This window comes from Chaetodon auriga, chromosome 13 (genome assembly GCF_051107435.1).
Source record: "Chaetodon auriga isolate fChaAug3 chromosome 13, fChaAug3.hap1, whole genome shotgun sequence".
In the NCBI taxonomy this organism is placed as follows: domain Eukaryota; kingdom Metazoa; phylum Chordata; class Actinopteri; order Chaetodontiformes; family Chaetodontidae; genus Chaetodon; species Chaetodon auriga.
The window spans coordinates 16,204,764-16,227,600 of record NC_135086.1 but is presented as its reverse complement, the minus strand read 5'-3'; the positions used below and the strand labels follow the sequence as shown (position 1 = coordinate 16,227,600).

General features: G+C 39.3%; 2 protein-coding genes across 2 annotated transcripts; both read left to right on the top strand.

The window, feature by feature from the left end:
- The first annotated feature begins 654 nt into the window (after nucleotides 1-654).
- ankrd10b (ankyrin repeat domain 10b) lies at nucleotides 655-16,989 on the top strand. Its single transcript, XM_076746225.1, has 6 exons — nucleotides 655-1,136; nucleotides 2,324-2,476; nucleotides 3,476-3,567; nucleotides 12,999-13,264; nucleotides 13,792-13,899; nucleotides 16,221-16,989. Exons 1-6 carry the CDS (start codon nucleotides 939-941, stop codon nucleotides 16,445-16,447), a joined length of 1,044 nt encoding a protein of 347 aa, XP_076602340.1. The 5' UTR covers nucleotides 655-938; the 3' UTR covers nucleotides 16,448-16,989.
- An 898-nt stretch (nucleotides 16,990-17,887) lies between these two features.
- On the top strand, nucleotides 17,888-22,836 carry ube2al (ubiquitin conjugating enzyme E2 A, like). Its single transcript, XM_076746452.1, has 6 exons — nucleotides 17,888-18,102; nucleotides 19,924-20,004; nucleotides 20,128-20,153; nucleotides 21,268-21,357; nucleotides 21,437-21,525; nucleotides 22,042-22,836. The coding sequence occupies exons 1-6, from the start codon at nucleotides 18,059-18,061 to the stop codon at nucleotides 22,168-22,170; spliced, it is 459 nt and encodes a 152-aa protein (XP_076602567.1). The 5' UTR covers nucleotides 17,888-18,058; the 3' UTR covers nucleotides 22,171-22,836.
- Nucleotide 22,837: the final 1 nt, after the last annotated feature.

Below are 22,837 nucleotides of genomic sequence, written 5' to 3'. Positions count from 1 at the left end.
AACCTCAGGATTATTTTTTGAACACAAATAAAATGTTGTGACCTCGTACTCACACTGAATACTTTGATCTCTTCTGGGATAGTTTCAGTGTACATGTGGGCATGTAATTGTTGTTTGAAGACACTTGAAAAAGATATGAATCATTTTGTCAGCACATTTCAGCTTTCCAGTGGATTTTTGATAAAAATTGGCACAAACAAGTTAACACAGAGTAAGTCTGGAGCTATCGGGGCCTGGGGGCGCTGTCCCTGGCTGCTTATCTATGCTGTCTACCAGCTTGTTTTTGAAGTTATTCTGCCCCCTGGTGGCCATAAAAGGAGCCAACCAACTACTGAGCATTGTAGGGAGGAAAAATAATAGAGTGGCAAGAGCACTGTGATCGGGAGTTAAGTGGAATATATTTACATTCAGTTCAAAACAGAGGGCTACTCTTCACATTACAGAGAACCGGTCTTTGTGAACATTGTTCGGCACCAGAAACAGTAGAAAATGTGCTTATTAGTTGCAAGAGAGAACTGTCATGATGAAAGAAATTAGAAGATTAAGGCTAACAGCGGCAGGATTAATGAGTTTGCCGGGCTGCTCAGTTTTAAACAGGGTTCATTGTAGGGGTTAATTCACTCCAGAAGATGGCAGTAGTGAGACACTGACGGCAGCAGCTGTCGTTAAACCTCAAAGACGAGGAGCAAAATTCAGGAACGTCAACTCCAGCCCGCAGTTTGCCGCGAGCTCTGCGTTTCTCAAGTTTCACTTCGGCGCGTGCTCTGCCCCGTCTGCTTTGTGTTGTCAGGCAGAAAGAGAGACACAGCAAGCAGGGTGGCGCGTGTCCTGATCTACGGGCACCCCATCGGCAACCACAACTAAACAGCAGCTAGTCATTTTGTCGTGTCTTCTTCAGTAGTTTTGTGTTATTTATCGTTTTGTTCCGTTTTGCTACCATGTCGGTGGGAGTGGAGTCTGGATTCTCGAGCGAGGAGGTCTTAAACAGCCGCTTCCCGCTCCATCGGGCATGCAGGGATGGAGATGTCGGTGCCTTGTGCTCCCTCCTTCAGTGCTCCGCAAACCCGGCTGACCTCACGGTGGAGGACACCTTCTACGGCTGGACGCCCATACACTGGGGCGCTCATTTCGGAAAGGTAGCTCGCTAGCTGGGTGTTTGACGGACCAGGTTTCTCCCACCAAAGCATTTTGGTGAAAATGTGTAGGACGAGCGCCAGCGCTCTCCGACATGAGCTTCGTCTCGGCCATTTCCTGATGTTTGCCTTAACTGTTAGCGTTAGCTGATGATGAGACTGAACGCAGCCATCGCTCACTGGAGGCAGACAATGGGCTGGAAACGTGAAATAGATACGGCTTTATGGCGGACGGGTTTTCACAAATTGTACCGGTCCGCATTACATCTTAGGCATGTTGCGTATAAAAGCGAGGTTTGTGAGCAAAAGGCTGAATATTACGTTGAGCGGGAACAGTTTTCACTATAAAGTTAATGGCCGAGAGGTGAGACGAGATAACAAAGAAGCTCAAACGTGACCAGAAAAATTAACGTTAGTTGGCTTAAACCAACGGTTTAAACATGGCGTTTCAGAGTCCGCCCAAGACAATTTACAAGCGTGTGATACATGAGCACTGAAGTAGGAATGGCCAGTAATTTCCATTTACCTCTTTACTCTCTTCTAACCTCTAAACCATTGTATTCAAAACGTGCGTCTGATTCAAAGCAACTTCTCCACCACATTTCATCGTTTATGAGTCGTTTGTAACGAGCTGTGAGGAGCTGCAACGATCTGTTAGCTGTCAACCATTAAATTCATTGCCTGCTATTTTAAGACGTGATTATTTGCTTCGAGTATTTTTTTTCTTTTTAAGACAAAAAGGTCAAAGTTGTGTGATTACATTTGGGTATTTTTTGGTTTCAGTAACGTTTCTCCTCTAACATTCAACGGAATATCTTTGGGTCGTGGTCAAAACAAGACATCTGAGGACGTTTTGTAGACCAAACAATTAACCAGTCAATTGAGAAAATAATCAGTATTTTAATGAAAATGAAAATAATCTTGAGTTGCAGCCCTAAAGCTGTGCTCACCTCTCCTAAACTCACATGAGCTTGTGTTACAGTTAGGGAAGGGCAGCCATAAAGATATAGTTTGCACAGGAATTGGACGCACGCCTGCAGATAGAGCACAACAGTATAGCATTTTTGCCTCTAACCAGCCACTGTACTACACTTGTCTATACCTGCCCAGTGTCTGCTGAAGAAAAGCAAATGAATCACTGTGCATATCTTGTAATCTAACTTCTATGTATTGCCCTTGTCTCGTCACAGTTGGAGTGTGTGATGCGTCTGGTTCAGGTGGGCTGTGGTGTGAATGCGGTGACCTCCAGGTTTGCACAGACGCCCACTCACATTGCTGCTTTTGGGGGCCACCCTGAGTGCTTGTTATGGCTACTCCAAGCTGGTGCAGATATTAACAGACAGGTATGACATCAGGTGGACACTCGACACATGCGTGCACACTGTACACCAGGAAATGAAACACTGAAAATCTCACAACTTGTTAAGTAAGTTTACAGTGATTGTCCTTGTTGACATTTCCTGGAGAGATGTTTTTAAATGTGACTTCTCACAAAGTATAGTGATAATGCTACAAGGAAAACAGCACATTGCAAAGGAACTGTAGACTGTATGCGACCAAACATTTAACAACAGATCTCTTAAAGGTTAATAAAAATAAAGTATGTGAGTATGCGTGAGTGGAAAGACTGGAGCAGTCTGAGAGGTTGAGCTCAGACTGATCCCATCAAGGAGGATCACTCTAAAATGGGGTCAAGACCCTTGCAGTGCTGTTGCTATTTACTAAATCAGACAGAGGACCAGACTTCCATTCAGATTATGTTTATCCGTTGCATTTTCTGGTAGTGCATTTACTCTCAGACTGTAGTCGTCATGTCTTCTCCTCATTGTGTATTTTCATGCACTGGGGCTATATTTTATGCTCCGCTGCACTGCTGGGAAAAATCAGATTAGTAGGTCACAATGACATAACATGTTGTCGTCATCATGAAATTTCTATAAATTGTCTTTCAGTTTGCTCAGCATATGTTGAAATAAACAACTGGAGGATATTCTCAGGATTAGCTCAGTATTTGAGCACAGCCCACATTATGTTGTGGCTAGAGACAGCCTTCGAGTGGTTTTCCTCCCCTCTCTCTCTCTCCCATCTGCATTCTTCCTAATGTGTAACTGTAAATGTGTGTGGGCGGTGGTGTAGTCTGGGTGAAAAGTTCAGGCTATGCCCTGCAGAGCTGCACCTCATTTATCTTTCCGACGGTCTGTTTATTAACCTTGGAGTTGTAGAAGGAGGCAAGTAGAGAGGGTGTATTTGATTCAAAACTTAATCATATATTTACTATATGAAACCTCTTGTGAACAATCATGCTATTCTGTGTGTAATTGCAGTCTTTTGTCATCATGCAGGACTATGTGGGCGAGACGCCCATCCACAAGGCTGCTCGTGCGGGCAGTCTGGAGTGTATCAACGCTCTCTTGATTCAGGGAGCGAAAGCTGAGTAAGTCCTGTGATCAGATCTGTGTCTGCATTTCTTTTCCTCAGTACTATCCAACATCTCAGTTACACCTTTGCAAGGGATCATCACCAAACTGAAAGCAGAGCAGTGATTAGGTTTAAGTGCGAGTTCCACAATTCAAGAATGGAAGAAAGATGATTGGCAAATTAACTTTACCAGTCTTGAAATTAGAATAAAGAGATATGATTTTGTGAAATGTGTCAATATAAGAACTATTGAGTAATTTTGGACATTACATTTTTACCATGGCTGTCCTGCACACACCCACTTAGAAGAAAGCTCTTCTATTAAATGGCGACATAACAGTAAATCTCCTAAAGTTGTATATGTATATGTTTGCTACATGTAAACAGTGCTGGGCATGTTTAAAATTTGCGCACAGCTTTGAAGAGCACATCAAACTGAGCACAGAAGCCATCTTTTAAAGATCCATACAGTAGGACAATTCTGTGTGTTAAAATTGTCAACCAAAGAATTGCGTGAAACATACGTCTTCCTCCAGCCGCTATTAATGAATGATTGTTGCACAGTTAATTAAATGGCCAGAGTTCATTTTTAGTTAGCTTGAAACTTTTTTGTTGCAGGACACTAAAGTTTACAAGACAAACTCTGTGATATGTCTTTACTCCCTTTATCTTAAAACCGTTTGACTCTGAGATGCGTTATTGTTAAATATTAATAGAATTGGTGACGCTCCCTTGAAAATGTGACACACTATGTTAATCCTTGAAATTGTTGTTTTTCATTGCAACAATTCGCATTAAGTTGCCCTCTGTGTGTAATATCTTAACAAAGACCTGTTGGGTTCACAGAGAATTATTTATAAGCACTTTTCATTTACATTCTGCGGACACTTTCATATTACCCTTGTGATATGAGGAAAAGCTGCATTTCAATAAAAGTAGATAATTAACTCTGCACGGTGCCTTTTGATGTTAACTAACAGCTTTGGAAATCCACCACAATTATTCCACACACGAGGACAACTTAATGTAAAGGTTGATGAACTGTTCTTAGCAGAGTAGGCCATATTGCATGATGTTTGTTAAGTCTAGAGTGTGGTTTTCTTTGTTAACATTTGTTTTGGTTAGTGTCATACATACACAGCTTGACTAGATGACCAAATGCACATTACCTCTTTTTTCTGGAGCCCTTTTACTGTCAGTATGAAAAGGCTATGTATTTGTTGCATAAAATGAAAATGCATAGATCATATATATCTGGCTGCATGCTTTACATTTTTAGGAGACTGCACAAGAACCGCAAATCAAGGTTTGATCTGCTGAGATAATTTTGGCTGGTGTCATTTGTTGCAAAGGATACAAAGATTGCTCTTGACATTGACAAGATAAAAATAACATGAAATAGATCGTAAAGTAATGAATTTTGCATGATGAATGAAACCAGCCCAGACGACCCTGTTTCTTAGCTGTATTTTTGGAAGTACATAAATAGTAAGTTGGAGGGCTTAGTCATACCTTTGTAATTGGCAGCTGCTTTTCTTTCTATGTATGGACGACATACTGTTATTGTCGCTGCACCTGAAGCATGAACAAATGCCAAAGAGACACAACCCATCTTTCCTGTTTTTTAAGTTTAAATGTAAAACCTGTTGGGAGACAAAACAATTACACCTGACAGTGTTACTCTCTGTGTTTTGCTTTCCACACCTTTATTTCCCAAAGGTCATATAAGCCAGTCTGCTCAGTGGATGTAGCACTTCATTTACCTATTGCCACGGTCCTATTTTACAAGTATGCAAACTTTACTTTCATCACAGTTTCATAAATCAGTTCGTTTTGTTTTGCTTGAATAACAAGTGCACATAAATTGGCATTTGAAGCAGAACATATTATATATTATCTGTGATGCTAACGTTAAATGTTTAAGTGTATTTTAATCACATTTACTTATTAAAATGATATATTAGTTAGTTTTTCCTTCCATCTTAACTGTTGTTTTATTTGCAGTTTCATTTTTTTTTGCAACAAACTCTAAGCCTTTCCCTCTGATACCATTGATGTCCAGAGACCCAAAACAACCAGGGAGTTCATAGATGAAGAGTTTGTCGTTAAATTTTGAATGTTTTTATCCTGTCATCAGAAACACTGGTCATGTGAGCTCAGTAAATGATGGCAGTAGAATAAGTTAATCAAATACACCAAAGTGAAACATTGGCTCTATATATGAGCCGTGTGATGCAATGAGGAGAGAATGCATTTGTATTTGACATCATTAAATTTGATAATAGTTCTGCTGATTTGGGCCTCTAGTTGCTCCTGGTTTCAATGTCATGATCATAATATCATAGAATATTTCATAATCTCTTCTTGGAGGGTTTCTTTTTAACTACATGGCCCTCATGACATACAGTGCAAATGGAAACTAAAAGAATAGCAAATATAGTTATTTATTTTATGAAGGTAGTTGATCCCAACAGCTGAGACACAATGTTTTTTTTATAAATCAGACTGTAAACCAAGGTGATTTACCTTAAACCCTTGGTTGGTCCTTTCTTTTCCATGGTTTATGATACCCCTGGTTGAGTTGGCTGTTTCATCAAATTAAATCCATGCAGACATGTTTAAGAAATGCTTCATTTTTTGCTCAAGTTTTGTAATGTGCATTTGGTTATCAGCTGATGAGTAATGTTTATGATGAAAATGATATGTGATTTTTTTCCCCCTGCAGATCACAGATATTGCATTTAGTTTAGTTTATTATCAAGTTCTGTTTTGTTTTGTTTGTTTTTTTACTTATGACCCAGAAATGTAGTGGGACACAACTGGGAGGGAAACTAAGGCACACTAGGGGGGAATGAGGCTCATGACAAAATAACTTTACACTAACTTCAAAATTAAGTTGATGTCAGGTGTCTTTTACAATAACGTCAAAAAATTTCACTTACGTTTTCTTACTAATAAAAAAAAATATATATATATATAGGGGTTTAACTAAAGAAAGGGATTATCCAAAGCTTAAAAATTGCCAAAGCTAAATAATGCTGATGAGTGCAGATGAGTCTGAAAATATACTGTACATACACATAAGACACCAAATTGAACAGATGCGCTTTTCTATGCATAAAAATTAGTTAAGTTAATATTTTACTGTGAGTGTGACATACAATTTGTTGTGTGGCACAGTTAAGCAAGATGCTGAAGAGTATAATGGAAAGTATAATTTTATGAAAACTTGTGTACCCATAGCTATTCACATAGTTAATTATAAGGTATAAAAATATAATCAACAATATGTGTAATAAACCAGTACAGCAGCCATCAAACTTTATCTGAGTTTCATGAATGTTTCCGTTATTCCAGGTTCAAACTTATGTCAGATTGTTTGATTGTCCTTTTCCACGGGAACATGAACGTATTAGTTGACGCCTACATGCTCTCAATCTTCTTCCCAAAATCTCTGATAGGTGGTTTTATTCACCTTTGAAGACAGCTTTAAGCTCCCCATTGTCACACCTCTTAAGAAGTGCCTCCGCTTAGCCGTCCATAACAAAACTGAGACAACAATGAACAGTCTACAGTAAAACCCACTGCATTATAGTAATGGAAGCTGCAAATGCGCTGAGGCTCTTTCAGCCAAGTCTCTCTCTGCTAGTAATGTGAGTCAAAAAGCATTCCGGCAAACGCTGTGGCTGGCTCGACAACACACATAAATACATGTTAATGGAGTCTGTTTTGTCCAGTATTTCAGACGATAAGCTTCAGTGAAGAATTCCCATTTATAGTTCTAGATCTAATAAGTGGAGGTTAATCATATTTTTAGATTAAAACCAGTGCCTTTAAATACTACAATACTTGAAGTATAACCTTTAGCGGTGATGCTCCTGTATTTATTGCTGTGTACAAACACAACTTGTTGCATCACATCAATGTCGTGGACACTAAACTTTTTTTTAAGTAATATTTGAATCATTGCCATCAGCACGTCCCCCACCCCCCTCGCTGGAGACCTCATTTGCTAACTGCTCGCTTTGTTGAGTTTCTCTGCAAAGATTCTTGAGTAAAAGGCTCTTGACTTCTTATCAAACGCTTTGCGTCATCACCTTGTGACACCTCACGTCTTCTGTTGCTCTTGGATACACCTCAAAGATTGTAACTGGCCAGCTGACCTGTGCCTTCACAGGAGGAAATAATCAGTCTGGATTCATAAATGGTCTCACTGTATGCACTTTGCAGCAGTGACTGTTCCTACACTTCTATGCTCTGGTAGTGTCAGGCTTTTTGCTTGTTGAAGAAGAAAACAGATGTGAACAGTGAGGAGAAACTCTACTAAATGGATCCATCTCTGATTCATTAGTCGAAACTGCAGTTCAGAGAGCTCTCTCACCATCTGCCCCCACCACTGATTCAACGCTCTCAGTTTGCCGAACGGCTGCCAAAGACAGCCACAGATGATCAGGGATCACCCAACAGCACCTGATAGCTGACTGTGGGTTTGAGTCAAGGACCTGACACCACTCATCTGTCTGGATGATTTCATAGTCCAAAATATGTACGAAGGCTTTCAGTATCAGAGGCTTTCATAAACTTTCATGAATCATTGGCTGCGCTGAACTTTATATGAGTTCAGCTGAAACTGCCAGTGGTTTCACAGGTGGATACATTTTCCCTTTTCCTGTTGACCCAAACCACCAACCCTTCACATTGCTATCTATATTTACATATTCACACACAGGAATTTTTCCCTGCACATGCTTGCGCTGCAGGGACCTGTTCCAGACGAGGGTATAAATCTATTTGAAAGAGGGACGTGTGATGCTTAGCTTTGTCCCATTACAAAGTGAGAAGAACTTTCCTTTGGGGAAACTACTACATTGAATCGTTTTGATTCAGTAAGACTGGAACAGTCTTGTGAAGAAGACTTCTCCTTAATGAAGAGACAGGGCTCCTTTGCCCACCTCTTATCGTCTCTCCGTTTACACCAAATATGACAAAATACTCACAGTGAAAAAACAATGTTCATGATTCAAATGTTACAACGGAGATTTAACATACTTTAAATATCCATGTAATTCAATGAGCTTAACTTTACCCTGTCTGCTTTAAATGAAAGCCTGTAATATCTAATAAAACCATCTGGGAAATCATCCAATGAAATGACGCGAAAGTATTTTGGAAAAAGGGGGTAGGCACTTTCAAAAAAAAAAATACTTGGCATTGATAAACCATTTCTTTATCATCGTCGATCACTGCTTACTTTAACAAATCAGATGAATGAATCATATGACGCAGTAGGAAAATGACACTCTTTCTGAAGCCAGTTGGGACAAGAGTGCAGACATCTTTTCCAATGAAGCCTTCAGTACCGTTCTTTGTTGTTCTTTCAATAAGGAAATACTCTCCAGTTCTGACATAACTGATGCTGTAGCATCATCTACGTTAACCTCTTTAGGAGCCACCGTTGTTCTCAAACGAACAGTCGCTTCTCTCACTGCCGTCACACCTAAACTATGCCTGAAGCCTCCTCACAGGATGCAGAACCACTGTGGTTTAACTTGAAGCCTGGCAAGATGGATTCGAAGTGTGATCTTGTGAATCCGGCTGCCTCACAGGGTAACTTAGTGGCCAACTCTAAATGTAATCTACATGGGTTAAAACAATTAGATACTTTAAAAAAAAAAAAAAAAAAAAGTCATAAAAAATTACTTTTTCTATTTTCTATCACCCTAAAATCCAAGTTTCATCATAAAAAGGAGGTTTTTATTATTTGTCATGAGCCTCAAAGTGTTAAGAAGGTCCATTAGCAAGCTAGCAGCAGGAAGGAAAGTGTTGCCAGTGATGAGAGTAGAGCAGTGACAGAGGCTTAGAGCAGCTGAGTGAGATGGGTTAGATTAGCATAGCATCATGTACTGAACTGTGTAATGCTAACAATCATCCTGTTGCAATGGTTATTCACTGTCATTTCACTGTACCAAATATTTTATCTCCTACACAGAAATGTTTCATTTTGTATGTCATAGTATTAACCCTATACAATATCATAGTCTGTTTTGACATCTAATCTTTGTCACCTTTTCCTTTATGAAAGTGACAATAAGTTACAAAAAAAAAAGTTTTCTATACTGTTAACAGAAACAGAACCGTACGTCTTAATGTTTTGCAGCCATTGAATTGGAAATGACTTGGTTTTTTCAAGTAATCCTAGAAAGGGGGAGAATAGACACTGCTGAGTCTGCCCCGTTCCCTGGGATAGCCGCACTGTTGTGGCATTGAGTGTTCTCACTATCGCTTCCTATCTACACACTGGCAAACTGTTGAGGTATTTCTTGCGGTGATTGGTTTTAATGCTAGGTTTTTATGAATCAAAACTAAAGTTTTAGACCTGCATGCTTTGCTTATTATCCATGATTGTTCCTGTATCTAGTCTTTTGTTTTCATTTTATGATTTGTTTTTGATTATGTGAACTAACCATAGGAGCCCTTTATATGGACAGGTTTAATCACGTGAGTCCCATGTCAACATGTAGCATGATAATAGGCTGGAAGGTTAGACGATAGTTAGAGAAGATGCATATTGTGTGCTTAGGACGGAAAAGCAAAGCATACCAGGCATTTACAAAGAATTAACGCTTCCTTTTTAAATTTCCTCGTCAATCCTGGGTTAACCAGTGCACTCTGTTGTCCATTTTTTGGATCAGTGCTAACTGTAGATGTCAGGTCTCACTAAAGGAATACTCTTTTTAGGATACTGTAAAGGGATTATAGCGTTATGAAGGGGGTCATCCAATAATCCAAGGTGGAAGAAGGAAGAGGAAATAATGGAGGTTAAGTGAGTAAGGAAAAACAGTGAGTTTATCAGAAAAGAAAGTATTCTATATGAGATTGTCTTTTTGTGAATCCATGAATGCTGTTGTAATGCCACAGCACCTGAAACCCTCCTAGATCCATTTTGGTCAAACCTTAAAACATGGCTGGGAGTTTCCTATGATTGCTTTGTCAATAAAGCAAAGATCTTTTACTCCATAGAATGACGGGTGGACTTTGCAGCCACTCTCAGTATTGAGTTTTTAAGTGGTGAAAAACTGAGGAAGCCAAAGTTCAGGAGATGGAAGGTTTGTTGGGATTTGATCTGAGGTCAGCACACATGTGGCTCCAGAGACTGCAGGCTTAATCACTGGACCTTCTCTGAACAACTACGACAAGTAATTTGGTAGCATTTAAAATGGACAGATTTACAATAAATGTAGTTGTCAGTATCTGATAATGGCCTAAAGGGTTTGATAATTCCTTGAAATCTATTTTGCATGCAGTAATGTTTCAGTTCATTGGTTGTCTCTAGTCTACACTAATTGGCTCACTTTTTCTGTTCAGAAAGAAATTTTGTTCATTAAGAGTAATGAACTGTTGATTTAAATAGTTTAATTTGTGTTCCTTTGAGTGAGATCAAGCCATCTGCCTTACCTCAAACTGGTTTTGATATAAATGTAATTTCTTGGAATAATGCTTTGGAAGCGTTAATTTTGAAGGGGACGGGTAATGTGCAACAAGTTAATGTGTGATTTTATCTACTTTTTTTTGTTTTTGTTTTTTCAATCTTAAATTCTTTATAAAATGTTTTACATGTGCACTAGCTCTTGAAATGTTTCTTTTTTTGCACAACTGTTTAGATAAAAAAGGCAGAGAGAGAAGAATTTCTAAACAAAATGAATGACCAAACAGTAGCCATGTGCTTAAAATTCTGCCTCATTGTGTGGAAGTCAGTGTCACTTGGTTTCAATTTAGCAGTGAGTAAAGTAGTAGAACGAGAGTAAATAAACTAGAATAAAACCTAGTTTTTAATACCTTGTTCACTAAAATTGGACATTACCTATCCTCTGGATTATTGAGAGAGAGAGAGAGAGAGATATATATATATAAAAAACAGGCTGCAGATGGTGAAGTTTTCATTGTTCCTGTCACATGTTTAATAGTAAGTACAAATTTGGATGTGGGCCGAAGTCCCAGTTCTCTGACAAAGACGTGGCTGTTCGCTTGGGGAACTCATTTTGCTGTGCGATGACATTTAGACACAGAACAAGTGCAGTATTGTTTTGAAACTGGCCAATGAATGGAGAGTTCTCATCATTAAGCCAAAAGGCCCCTATTGGTTAGAGGTAGACCGTCAGATACTTGTTCCTGCATGTTAATTTCACTTCAGCAGGAGGAAACTGACTAATATATCTGCCAGATTATTTACTGCATAATTACAGTAGCAACATGAAGATAACAGTTTAATCTCAATTCACATAGTATTAATTGCATTGATAAGATGTATTATCTGTCATGGTTTTATTTTTCGAGTGAAACTGCTTCCATACTCAGGTGCCATGTGCAAGTCTGAAAATAGAAAAGACACCACTGTTTGCTCATTCATTATTGCAATCAAAAAAAAAAGTCATGTTATTCCTGCTGCAACTGGATATGATTAACACCTCTGAACATTGTGCAGATTTGGTTAACGAATGACTGTACAAACTCCTCTTAGAGCAGTACGGTTGTTTTTTTTTTTGTTTTTTTTCATTCTCTTGTTCCTCCTTCCCGAAACAAGATGAAGACCAGATGAAGATGTGTGGATTTCCATTGGTTGAAGGTTGCAGTTTGTCCTTGTTTCATTCTCCCTCAAGACCACTGAATCTGCACTTTCCCTGAAGATACAACTCTGCTACATCCTGGCTTCCTTTGGATGATGAACTTCTGGATCTTGTACTTGTCTTGAGAATAATTCATCAATCTACCATTTCCCACTTCTCACACACTCATTCACACACACATACACATACAGTGTACCACTTCAGGTTTTTTCTTTGCAGCTTAAATTTGTCACATGGCAACATCATTGGCTGCAATTTGGATGCGGGCATTGCAGAAATCCTTGAGCAGTATCACTGGTGGAAATGTGAGATGACGGCAGCCTTTCATTCTTTCCAAAATCCTCCTTGATGTCGTGTTTGTCCTGAGGACAAGATGTAGCTCTTCACATCACCTGCAGAAATTCTCTTTTTGGATTCAGTGGATCATATCATAGAAATATCTTAATCATCATTTCAGGTTCTCATCTGAATAAACCAGTGCATACCTTCAGTTGTCTTAATCATGTCCTTTTGCAGCATACGTGTTTCCTTAATTATTTGGAAACTGTCAGGATTTAAGTTCTATGGAAGATGCAAATGATCCAAAAGGATCAGTCGTCATCTCTCTTGAGGATGACGAAGAGGATGTGAGAGGCTAGAGCAGCACAGGCTATTTCTATACATCTGTGTGTCTGTCTGTGTGTGCGAATACTTGCTTAATGAGTCTGTATGTGTGTGCCTGTGTGTGAGCGCTTGGGCGTGTCTTGTTTTTGTTTGTTTTTTTGTTTGTGTGACTCAAAACGTACAGCGAGGGTCTCTAACACTACTTCTTCCCGTTGTGCAGTATGAGGAATGCCAGTGGGCTGACTGCTGCTGACCTGGCCCACGCCCAGGGATTCCAGGAGTGCGCTGAGATTCTCTCCAATGCCCAGAACTTCCAGCAAAACATGGCTCAGTCCCATAACGGGGCTTTTCTGAATGGTGTGACCCAGAATGGGGGCCACGCTCACCCCACTATCCAGGGACGCAGCTTCTTGAATGGCGTGCCCAACAGAAAGAGGTCGTTCGATGGCATGGAAGCGAACCCAGTGAAGAAGGCTAGACCTAACGGTAGGACACTAAGCTGATCAGACCTGCTTTGAGTTATTTTTAGATATACCTTTTTCTTTTCCAGCTTTCTTCCAGCTTGAATGTCTAATATTAGCTTGGGCTGCTGCACATGCAGTCATTCTGGACTAAATTACTCAACAATAAGCCAAATACACAGCATTTCTGAGCACAGACAAGACTGCCCCATGTGGGATCTGTGTGTATGACCTCATGATAATGGTAGGCAGATATAAAATGTATGCGCATGCACCCTGTATGTAAAAATCAAGTCTGTTGTAGTAAAGCTTCACACACCATATATTTTAGCACCAGACATTAACTTTAAGTAGTTTGTTAAAACAAAGTATTCATTTAACTACAGTGTCAAGTTCAGAACCATAAAATGCCTTCAAAATAGATCCAGGAACAGCAAGAAATCCAGCTGGAGCCTTATATGATGTTTCATTGTTCCTGTCGAGCTTGAAGTGAAACAGTTCTTTTCAAATGCCATTCCCAGCTTTACTCCTGCATGCATCTCTCTCTCTCAGGTTTGGGCATGCCACCAGAATTGCTGAACGGGAATGGGCCACAGGGTGGTGCTGGAGAGGCCCAGATGGAAAGCATGAACATGGAGTTGGCAGCGACTGTAACCTCAGGTGGGCCAGGACCCTTTGCATTTGGGCTGAATGGGTTTGCACCACCACAGGGGCCAGGGCCCATGGATCAGTGTGAGGACCAGGGGGAACAGGACAGGTCGAGCCCTGCAACTAAAGAGCTGGAGGTCATCACTGTGGCATCAATGCAGACCCCCTGTCGTTGCACCAACTCTTATGCCTACCTGTAGAGGGTTGGTGTGTGTGTAGTGGCAAACGCTAATGTTCTCATTTGTGCAGTATATCTTCTTGGTATCATCTGGCTATGTTTTTTTCTTTTTTGGCATAATACATGCATAAAGAAATAGATCTGTTTTGATCTGGTGGTAAGCTACACTTGAAAGATGAATAGTAGTGTGTGTGCTGTCTTTTCTACTTTTCCATGTAACTGATTATACTCGGATGGAAAAAAGAATTGCAGTTTCTTTGTTATATAGTTATATTTAATGCGTCCGTCCAATTATACAGATAATCATTGTGTAATCCTGATTTTTTTATGTGTATGAGAAAAGGATGAGTTTTGTTTTGCACAATTATACAGCAACATCCTAGATGACATGAATTGATTGACATTCCCTCGACACAGTGGGGCCACCACTGCGAACGCAGGTCATCTGGCTGATTGGTCACGTCTAAAGTTAGTCTTAATTATTGCTTGTCAAATTGTGCATCGTTGCACAATAGGAAAATGGGCAGCTTCATTGGTCACCTGAAGATGTTACTATTGGCCTCATGCTGGGGACGTCAGTGTATTTCAGTATGGAATGGGTAAAGCTGTTACATGCTTGTCCCAAACAACTTAGAAAAAGTGTGATATTCCTTTACAGTTTGATTAAGAGAGATGGCTAAAAAAAACAAAAAAAGTGACTAGTAAGCACATAAAATGTTATATCTAAATGGATATTGGATGGTTTTCTTGAGGCATACATTTTTCTCCCAGTTGAGCTTAATAAATCAAATATTTTCTGATTTTAAACAATGCTTGATGATGATATATAACAATGACTCTTTAATATACAGTAAGGAAATATCTCCCAAGGTTAAATGCTACCACACATTAGCTGATGCTGTTTTGTATTCAAGATTGCCCTTATGCCAAAGCATATCCCAACATGAATGTAGCTCCTAAAGTATAAACAACTAAACTGCAGCTTTTTCCTAGTTTGCAGATGTCATATACGCAGACGTAGTGGTCCATGGGCTTGGAATTTGGTTATTCCTGTTTGTTCCCTTGCGTTCATTTTGGCTGTGTGCTTATTTGATTCTCAAGCATGGTGAATGTTTACTGTATATGTTAGCGTTTTTTTTTAGGCAACTAGCAGGGCTTGCACATCTGTATGTTATATAATAATACCCAGTCTGATTTTGAAATTGGTAATTGGCCATTTTACATTATGAGTAAACAGTATTGCTTAAGAAAGTTTGCAGGAATTTGCAAAAAGCCTTACTTCTTGAGCTTTACTTGATAGTGGAATAATTACTCGATGTACATTATTTTCAACTTTTCTAGATAGTGGTATTCTTTCTTCTCTCTGTATTTTGTAGTACTATTTCATGTTCCAGGTAGTTAATTTGTATTTTGCTTTAAATGCCAGAAGGTCCGAGTGTATAGTCATTCAACTTGGAGCGTGCAATGCTTAGTACTGAGCAGGTTTAGCTTTGTACTTGATTGTGTGAAATCATTAAATGTTGATAAATTTTCTAAATGTGACTGTGGTGGACTTTTTGTTTCTTGATGTATTATCATGCATCTGTTAAGTCCTGTCCCTATGGTGTTTTTGTTGGCCTTCCAACTAAATTTTATTTCAGAATGATGCAAATGAAGGGTTATAAAGATACTTTCACTAGACTGAACTTCCCTCATTTAAGTCACATCTGCATGTTATGTAGGGTTTGGATTATGGCATTACATCTGGAAGATTTAAGATTTGCTTGACTTGATGCATTAGTTTAAATACTCCCGTGGAGTCAAAAACTGGGTCAGTGTGTCATATGGCACCAACCGTATGCCACAGCGACCGCAGGTCAGTATGTGATCCATTTAAAACAAGGTCTCAGGTCACACTTGTGGGATTACACAAGGCTGTAGAATGTATTTTGCAATCTATTGATCCACTCTGTGAGTCGTGAGTGTGTTGAAATGCGGTCACGTTAAAGCTTCTAAACTTTACTGTAGTTCGCCCGTCATCTCAAGCCCCCTTTTCAATAGTTGTGCAAAACAAAATCAATTCAGAGTTCTGCCTCTTTTGTTATATTTATGGAAGCAGGAGTATAGTGACAAATTAATTATGTGTCTGCCCTTTGACTATTTGTCTCATTTCCAGTGGCAGGTGCGAGACACTGTGAGGATTTGTCCTCAAACGGTCACGATCAACCACAGCTTCCATTTGGGTGTGACCCAGCGGCAGAAATCGGCCAACTCATCTACAGCGACTCACCTGAGAACAACGGCACTGCAGGCAGCCAGGTGGAGCACCTGAAGTCTGTGAAAGCAGAGCAATTATATGACCATGCCTTCTTCAGCACCATGCTTCTTTACCATGGATCCTAAAGTAGAACGAATCGAGTTGACAGGCCGTCCTTTTTGCCTGAATCTCATATAAGCCTAAACGAGCATTAATTTGCCTTAAAGCCATTGAATGGTCCTGTTATTCAGCAAAATGATTATTTGTTGTTGGAAAGGGCAGGCCCATTGTCATGGATGGATTGATATTTGTAACTGATAAAGTTGATTAAGTTTGTGTTGTTAAAAAGAGAGCGATTGTTTAGCTTATTATTCAAGGTTGATTAAGCTGTAAATAGCCTTGTTCTGATATACACTAAAGCGTCTGTACTGAACCACTGCCAATACTTAAATTTTGTTTGTCTCAACAAGAGGTGAGGTGTTCCCTCCCTCTCGATGTTAATAATAAACAATGCAAGTACATACCATAGTATTCCATAATTTAAAAAAAAAAAAAAAAAATGTTTTGCAAAAGTTAAAGTTGGTCATTCTTCTTTTAGACTGCTTCATCTAAATATGACTTGTGAAACAAACCTTTATCCTGGCAAAGATGCCATGTTAGCCAATAATAAATCATGTTGTTGGTTGCATCTTTTTATTACAGAAAGTCAAAGCAGTTTTTGCATTTATAAAGTGTCCATGACCTAGTTTTATCCACAATACTGCTCTAAATGGAGCAGACGAGGCTACCCCACTCCAGCCTCACATGTAAGGGCACATGTACTGCCAGCAGTCACCGCACTCCTTTGAGGTTTAAGGGCAGCATGCATCCTTGGTGTTGCATTACCATCATCTTGTGGAGTGAGTTATCTCCCACAGTGTCTGGATTGTCACAGTTTTCCAATCAATCCTGTCCTCTTAAAAACTGACCACCACATTCCAGTATGGTCTTATATCATGCTCCTGTTAGCCCTGATCTTTTTATTCCCTCCACCATGTCCTGTCTTTTGGAGGTGGATGTCTTGCTGTTAACAAGTATTTGTTCTACGGGTTCCTGTACTTCAGTGTTCACAAAGTCCAGTTGGCTGCTTCGTTATAATCTGAAGAGACCCGTTCAGTCCCGGTGCTATTCTTAGTGCGGTTGTTACTACCTTCTCGTTTCTATTTCCTCCCATTTCTCTTCATACCCACTCTAATTTGTATTGTGTGTAGTCCTCTTCCTCTTATCCCCTGAACCTAGTGCCAACAGTCATCTGTCACCAGGAGCGACCTTCATCATAACCACGATACACAAACAGCACGTCATTGTGACCACGCCTCGTGACGCACGATGATCTCAATGAGAAATGGGGAAGATAAAACTTGCTATTGAATAAAACAATATTGCAGATACATGTATCATGTAATATAGCATAATGTTTTTCGTGGTACACATTTTATTAACGGCGCCGGGCGCCAGTAAACATTTTTCAGACATGCCAGACATTTCTCTTCAACTTGCCACTCAAAATTGTCCCCTGCTCTTTCTGTGATGTGGTATCGTCCTGTAAACCTAGCTGGGCTAACCAGAGAGTCAGGATTATCGAGAGAGCGACGGGCAAGCTTGTAGGGAGGTGTTGTTAAGGTGTCAAATAACAATTAAATACGATATAACGTTTTCACAAAATAAGCTTCTATTCACGTATCAGTATTGTCAGTAGGCGTTCCACAAGTTAAACCATGTCAACCCCAGCTAGAAGGAGACTTATGAGAGATTTTAAACGGTGAGTTGATGGTCTGAAATGATGCCGAAACCGATAATGTTTGCCAGTTAAGTTCGCTATGATTTGTCAAAAACAGCTAACATTAGCCTAGCTTTTCGATAGCCTAGCATAGATGGCTAGTATTTTTTGATAGCGTTAAACTTATTGATTCGCCAATATCCACAGTAAAATATGAACATATACTGTGTAGGTTTCCGTGTTTTTACGAACTGGAACATTTTTAAAGTGCTTACACGTCAATTTCGGAAAAACGCTTCGCCCTTAGCTATAAGCTAACGGTGCTAGCTGGTACACGCTAACAGGTTAGTCGGCTTGGGTTGCTGTCACACTTTGCGGCTGCTAGCCAACTCTTTAAACTAGCAAACATTTAAATGTCCGTGGCAAATGACCGCTTGGCCATTTTATCCTTGGGCAAAACACATTTACTGACGTTACAACGTGTCTAGCGTTAGTGCTCTATCAATTTAAGCCTGTCTCTTTGACAGTAGTGTCAGCGTACGTTGCTAACCAACATTAACGTTAGCTCCGTTGAAACCATCCGGTCTTAGACAATTAAATTATTTAATCAAAGTTTGGTTGGTGGTAGGTATTTATGAATCGAGATCAAACACCACAGAGTATTTTCCTGAAATCTCAGACGAATACAACGGTTTGAACGTGAAAAGAACATTAAGCCATAGCGGAAGCCACAATGAGTTCGTTCCTCGAGCTGAAGTCAGTATGAACTATAACGAACAGTTTTTCACCGCAAAGGGATTGTTGTTGTTCTTTTATTATAGTAAATTGCTTTTAACTTAATAGCAAGCTGCACCTCGTGCCAGTCTGAGTAAATAAATCCGTCGATATCCAAAATTATATTAGCCTTACAGGATCCTCAAAGATGTTGTCATCTCACTGTAAATTTCAGCAGGGCCATATCCTCTGATTGCATCAAGCATCAGCTTTTGTTTTAGTTGTTCTGATTGGATCCTACAGGAATATGGAGAGCGTTTTCCAGGCAAAGTAAACCATTGAAACCTTTCTCAAGCTTCTGTTATCTAGTAGTGGCTGTGGAACAGACAGTATTAGATATGTGTCCCTATTTTTAAGAGATTAACATTTTCATTCTGGCCTCGGTTCCTATTTTGCTGGGGTCAAAAGGATAAAAAGATAAATATTGTACCACTAACTATACAGTGCTCTGAGGCTTAGTTTCTGTTACTTTAATACTAATGAGAAGTTGATTTTAGGGGTAAATTAATCATACAAACATGACAAATACCGAAATTACTTAACTACTCCTATAAACTGAAATTCCTCGTTTTTCTTCAATAGTCCCCCTGAATTCAAACTCAGATTGGACTTTAAGCTGCCATAATGTGAACCTGCTTAGATTGCTAACTAGTTAGTAGTCAATGCATGTTTATGCCAGCTGATAAAACTCCATGCGGCATAATAGTTACTCAGAATTTATGGTGCCCAATGTTAACATGATTCATGGCACTGATGTGATTGATTTACAAAGACAGTTGCTTAGTTGCTATTGTGATATGTAGATATTTGTTCAAAGTAGAAGGCTGATTTACACCTTGTAAAAATGCTTAATATCACCAGGGGTAAGTGTGTAAATGGAACGTAACCTAGATAAAATTTTAATGTGGCAATTGATTCCGCTAACTCTAGCCAAATATTGAAATATTAACTTTGGCGAGGAAAGAGGCCATTCTGCAATGAGATTCACTTGACTCTATAGTTTGGCTGAATAAATCAAGCTTCCTGTTAGTAGAGTATCATGTAAAGGTCCTGCCATAACATTCTGGTTTTGTTTGTTTTGTCGTAAAGGCTACAAGAGGACCCTCCAGCCGGTGTTAGTGGTGCCCCATCTGAAAACAACATCATGGTGTGGAATGCAGTCATATTTGGGTAAGTTACTGATGCACAGCAATAATTTATATGGCCACATATTTTTCCCATCTATAGATCTTGTAAATTTGTCTGTTAAGTGTGAAATAAATAACAAAATACATTTTTTTGCTAACCTTACAGCCCTGAAGGAACTCCCTTTGAGGACGGTAAGTATCTCACTGTGTTCGTCACTTCCTGTTTTGTGTAGTAAGGCATATTGTCACTGGATTGCATGTAAAACATCTTAACACAAACAAACAACTTAGTAACTTTATCACACCATTTATCTTAAGGTGATACTCCACCCAAAATCTTAATTTAAGAATATCATTAAAAACTCACCATGAAACTTAAATAATATGAAGCAAATTGTTATATCTTATGTTATCCAGTCAGTGTGGCAAATCTAGAAAGTATTTTAATAATAGAACCAATAATAAACTTAATTTATATTGCACCTTATACCTATAGCTCCACGTCTTCACACAAAAAAAGTCATAGAATAAACATAAATACAAGGATAGAAAATTAATGTAATAATACAAATAAGATAAAAAATAAGGATGGAAACAGAAGCATCAAAGGTCTCCAAACTTTCTTATTCCTTTAATACAATGGCAGGCAGTAATTTGAAACTCTACAGGCAAAAACGTATTTTGCCATGTGTGAACACTCTGAAGCAAACAAGCATAACAGAGTCTCCCAATTTCCAGATGGGCACAGATTCACCGCTGGTCTTGATTAACTGAAATAAGCCTATTTCAGAACGTCTTCCCACAGGTTAAACCTTACTGTGGATATTATCTATCAGGCACAACCCAAAGCTGCCCCTCAAAAAAAAAAAAAAAAACACCGCTTTGTGGTGCTGTGGAGGTTAAAAAATAAACCAAAACAGAACACCACAGGCTTTTAGGAAGAGAATAAATAACATACAAATTTAAACCATGAACAAATAAATCACATGCTCTAAGTACTTCACGTAGAAAATATATAGAATGAACACAAAACATGGATCGAAAAGAAGTTGAAATGGAGAGTTTTACTAAATGTTTCTCAACAGCTGCCTTCCTGTAATAAAACCAAATTGTGTTTTCTTTCCACTTGTTGAAGAGTATCCCTCATTACTTTTCCTGTGGTCGATAAACCTGTGTTAGACAACTTTTCTTGTTGGTAGAGGAAGTTTGTTCAAGCACACTTTTTCTGCCTTCAAACATTCCTCCCCACGAACACAGTTTAATGGCTAGTAAATCTTTTTGTGTGTGTGTCTTGTCTTTGTCCCAGGTACATTTAAACTCATTGTAGAGTTCACAGAAGAATACCCCAACAAACCCCCCACAGTACGATTTGTGTCAAAGATGTTTCATCCAAATGGTAGGAATATTGTCTTTTCTTCTGGCATGTTACACTGTTGGTGTCTGTGGGCAGAGTGTAACTGTGTTTGTATCCACAGTCTATGCAGATGGCAGTATATGTTTGGACATTCTACAGAATCGCTGGAGTCCCACTTACGATGTGTCCTCTATCCTTACATCTATCCAGGTGAGAGGTTTCAATAGCTAACAATACCGTAAAATGTTATAAATGTAGGCTTGCCCTGTCTTACTTTTAACCAAAAGTGACCACATATTTAGTGTTTTTATTCTATAAAACACTGAAATCATTCATTGTGTATCAGAATTGTAATACATTTTTCTGTTCGCAGACAGAAATAGTAATACCTGTACAAATTTGGACAAATTGGGCCTATTCTTCTGGGAAAGGGAAAACGGCCGGTTAAATATGCAGACCTGTGTTCATGCAGCGTTTGCAAATACAGTGAGGTTTAGAATGTGATGCTAAGTGGTAGGACTGTACCTAACAAATATTTTCAATACAGGTTCATTTGCTTGATTATTTTCATGAATGGATTAATTATATTTGATTTTAACAAACGTATCTGAGGCTCTGTTTAAATGGATGTGCTGGAAACCAGACAGTAGATGGATGAGTCGAAACCATTTGGTTAATTTTGCACGGAAACATTCTCACCCTCAGTATTGATCTCCTCCTCCTCAGTCCTTGCTTGATGAACCAAACCCCAACAGTCCAGCCAACAGTCAGGCAGCTCAGCTGTACCAGGAGAACAAGCGGGAGTACGAGAAGCGAGTGTCTGCCATCGTAGAACAAAGCTGGAGAGACAGTTGACCTGACAATACTGATGGCTGCTCTCTCCATTGTTAAGCTGTGTGTGCTGCAAGTTTTAGTGGAGTACCTCTTAATTTCTGGGCCCCCCCATTTTTTTTGATTTTAAGCTTTTATGCACTTTACCTTCAACTTCCCTTCATAGATTTTTTTTTTCTGCCCGCCAAGAGGGATATATTTTTATCTATTCTATCCCCCTTTTCCAGTCCATCAGGGGAAATTTGCTGAATCTTGCCTTGATGTTTTGTCAGTATGGACTTATGGGCCATTTCCCCCAAATTCTGGTGTGTTCTAACTTGCTGTAATAACTCACAGTGACTAATTACGTTAAATGTCTCGGGGGGTTGTATTAAGTCATGGGTCCTCTTCTGTTGTGTCCCTCATCTTTTGTCAGTTTGTCTGGGCTCCAGTGTGATCTCCCTCCCTTTCCTTGAGAGAATGAGCAGCCCTGAGTATCATGGACTACAACTAAATCAGACGTCTTTACACCAAGTCTTTTGCTGTGTTGTGAACTCTGTTACATGCATGACAGAAAGAGTGTATTCACGTTCCTGTTCAGTAATCATGTATATAAGAAACCTGCAACTGAATTTATGTACAGATTTTGCACTGGTTGTCCCCCATGTCATTTTTTCAGCACTTGTAAATAAAAAAAAAAAGGCAAATTCAT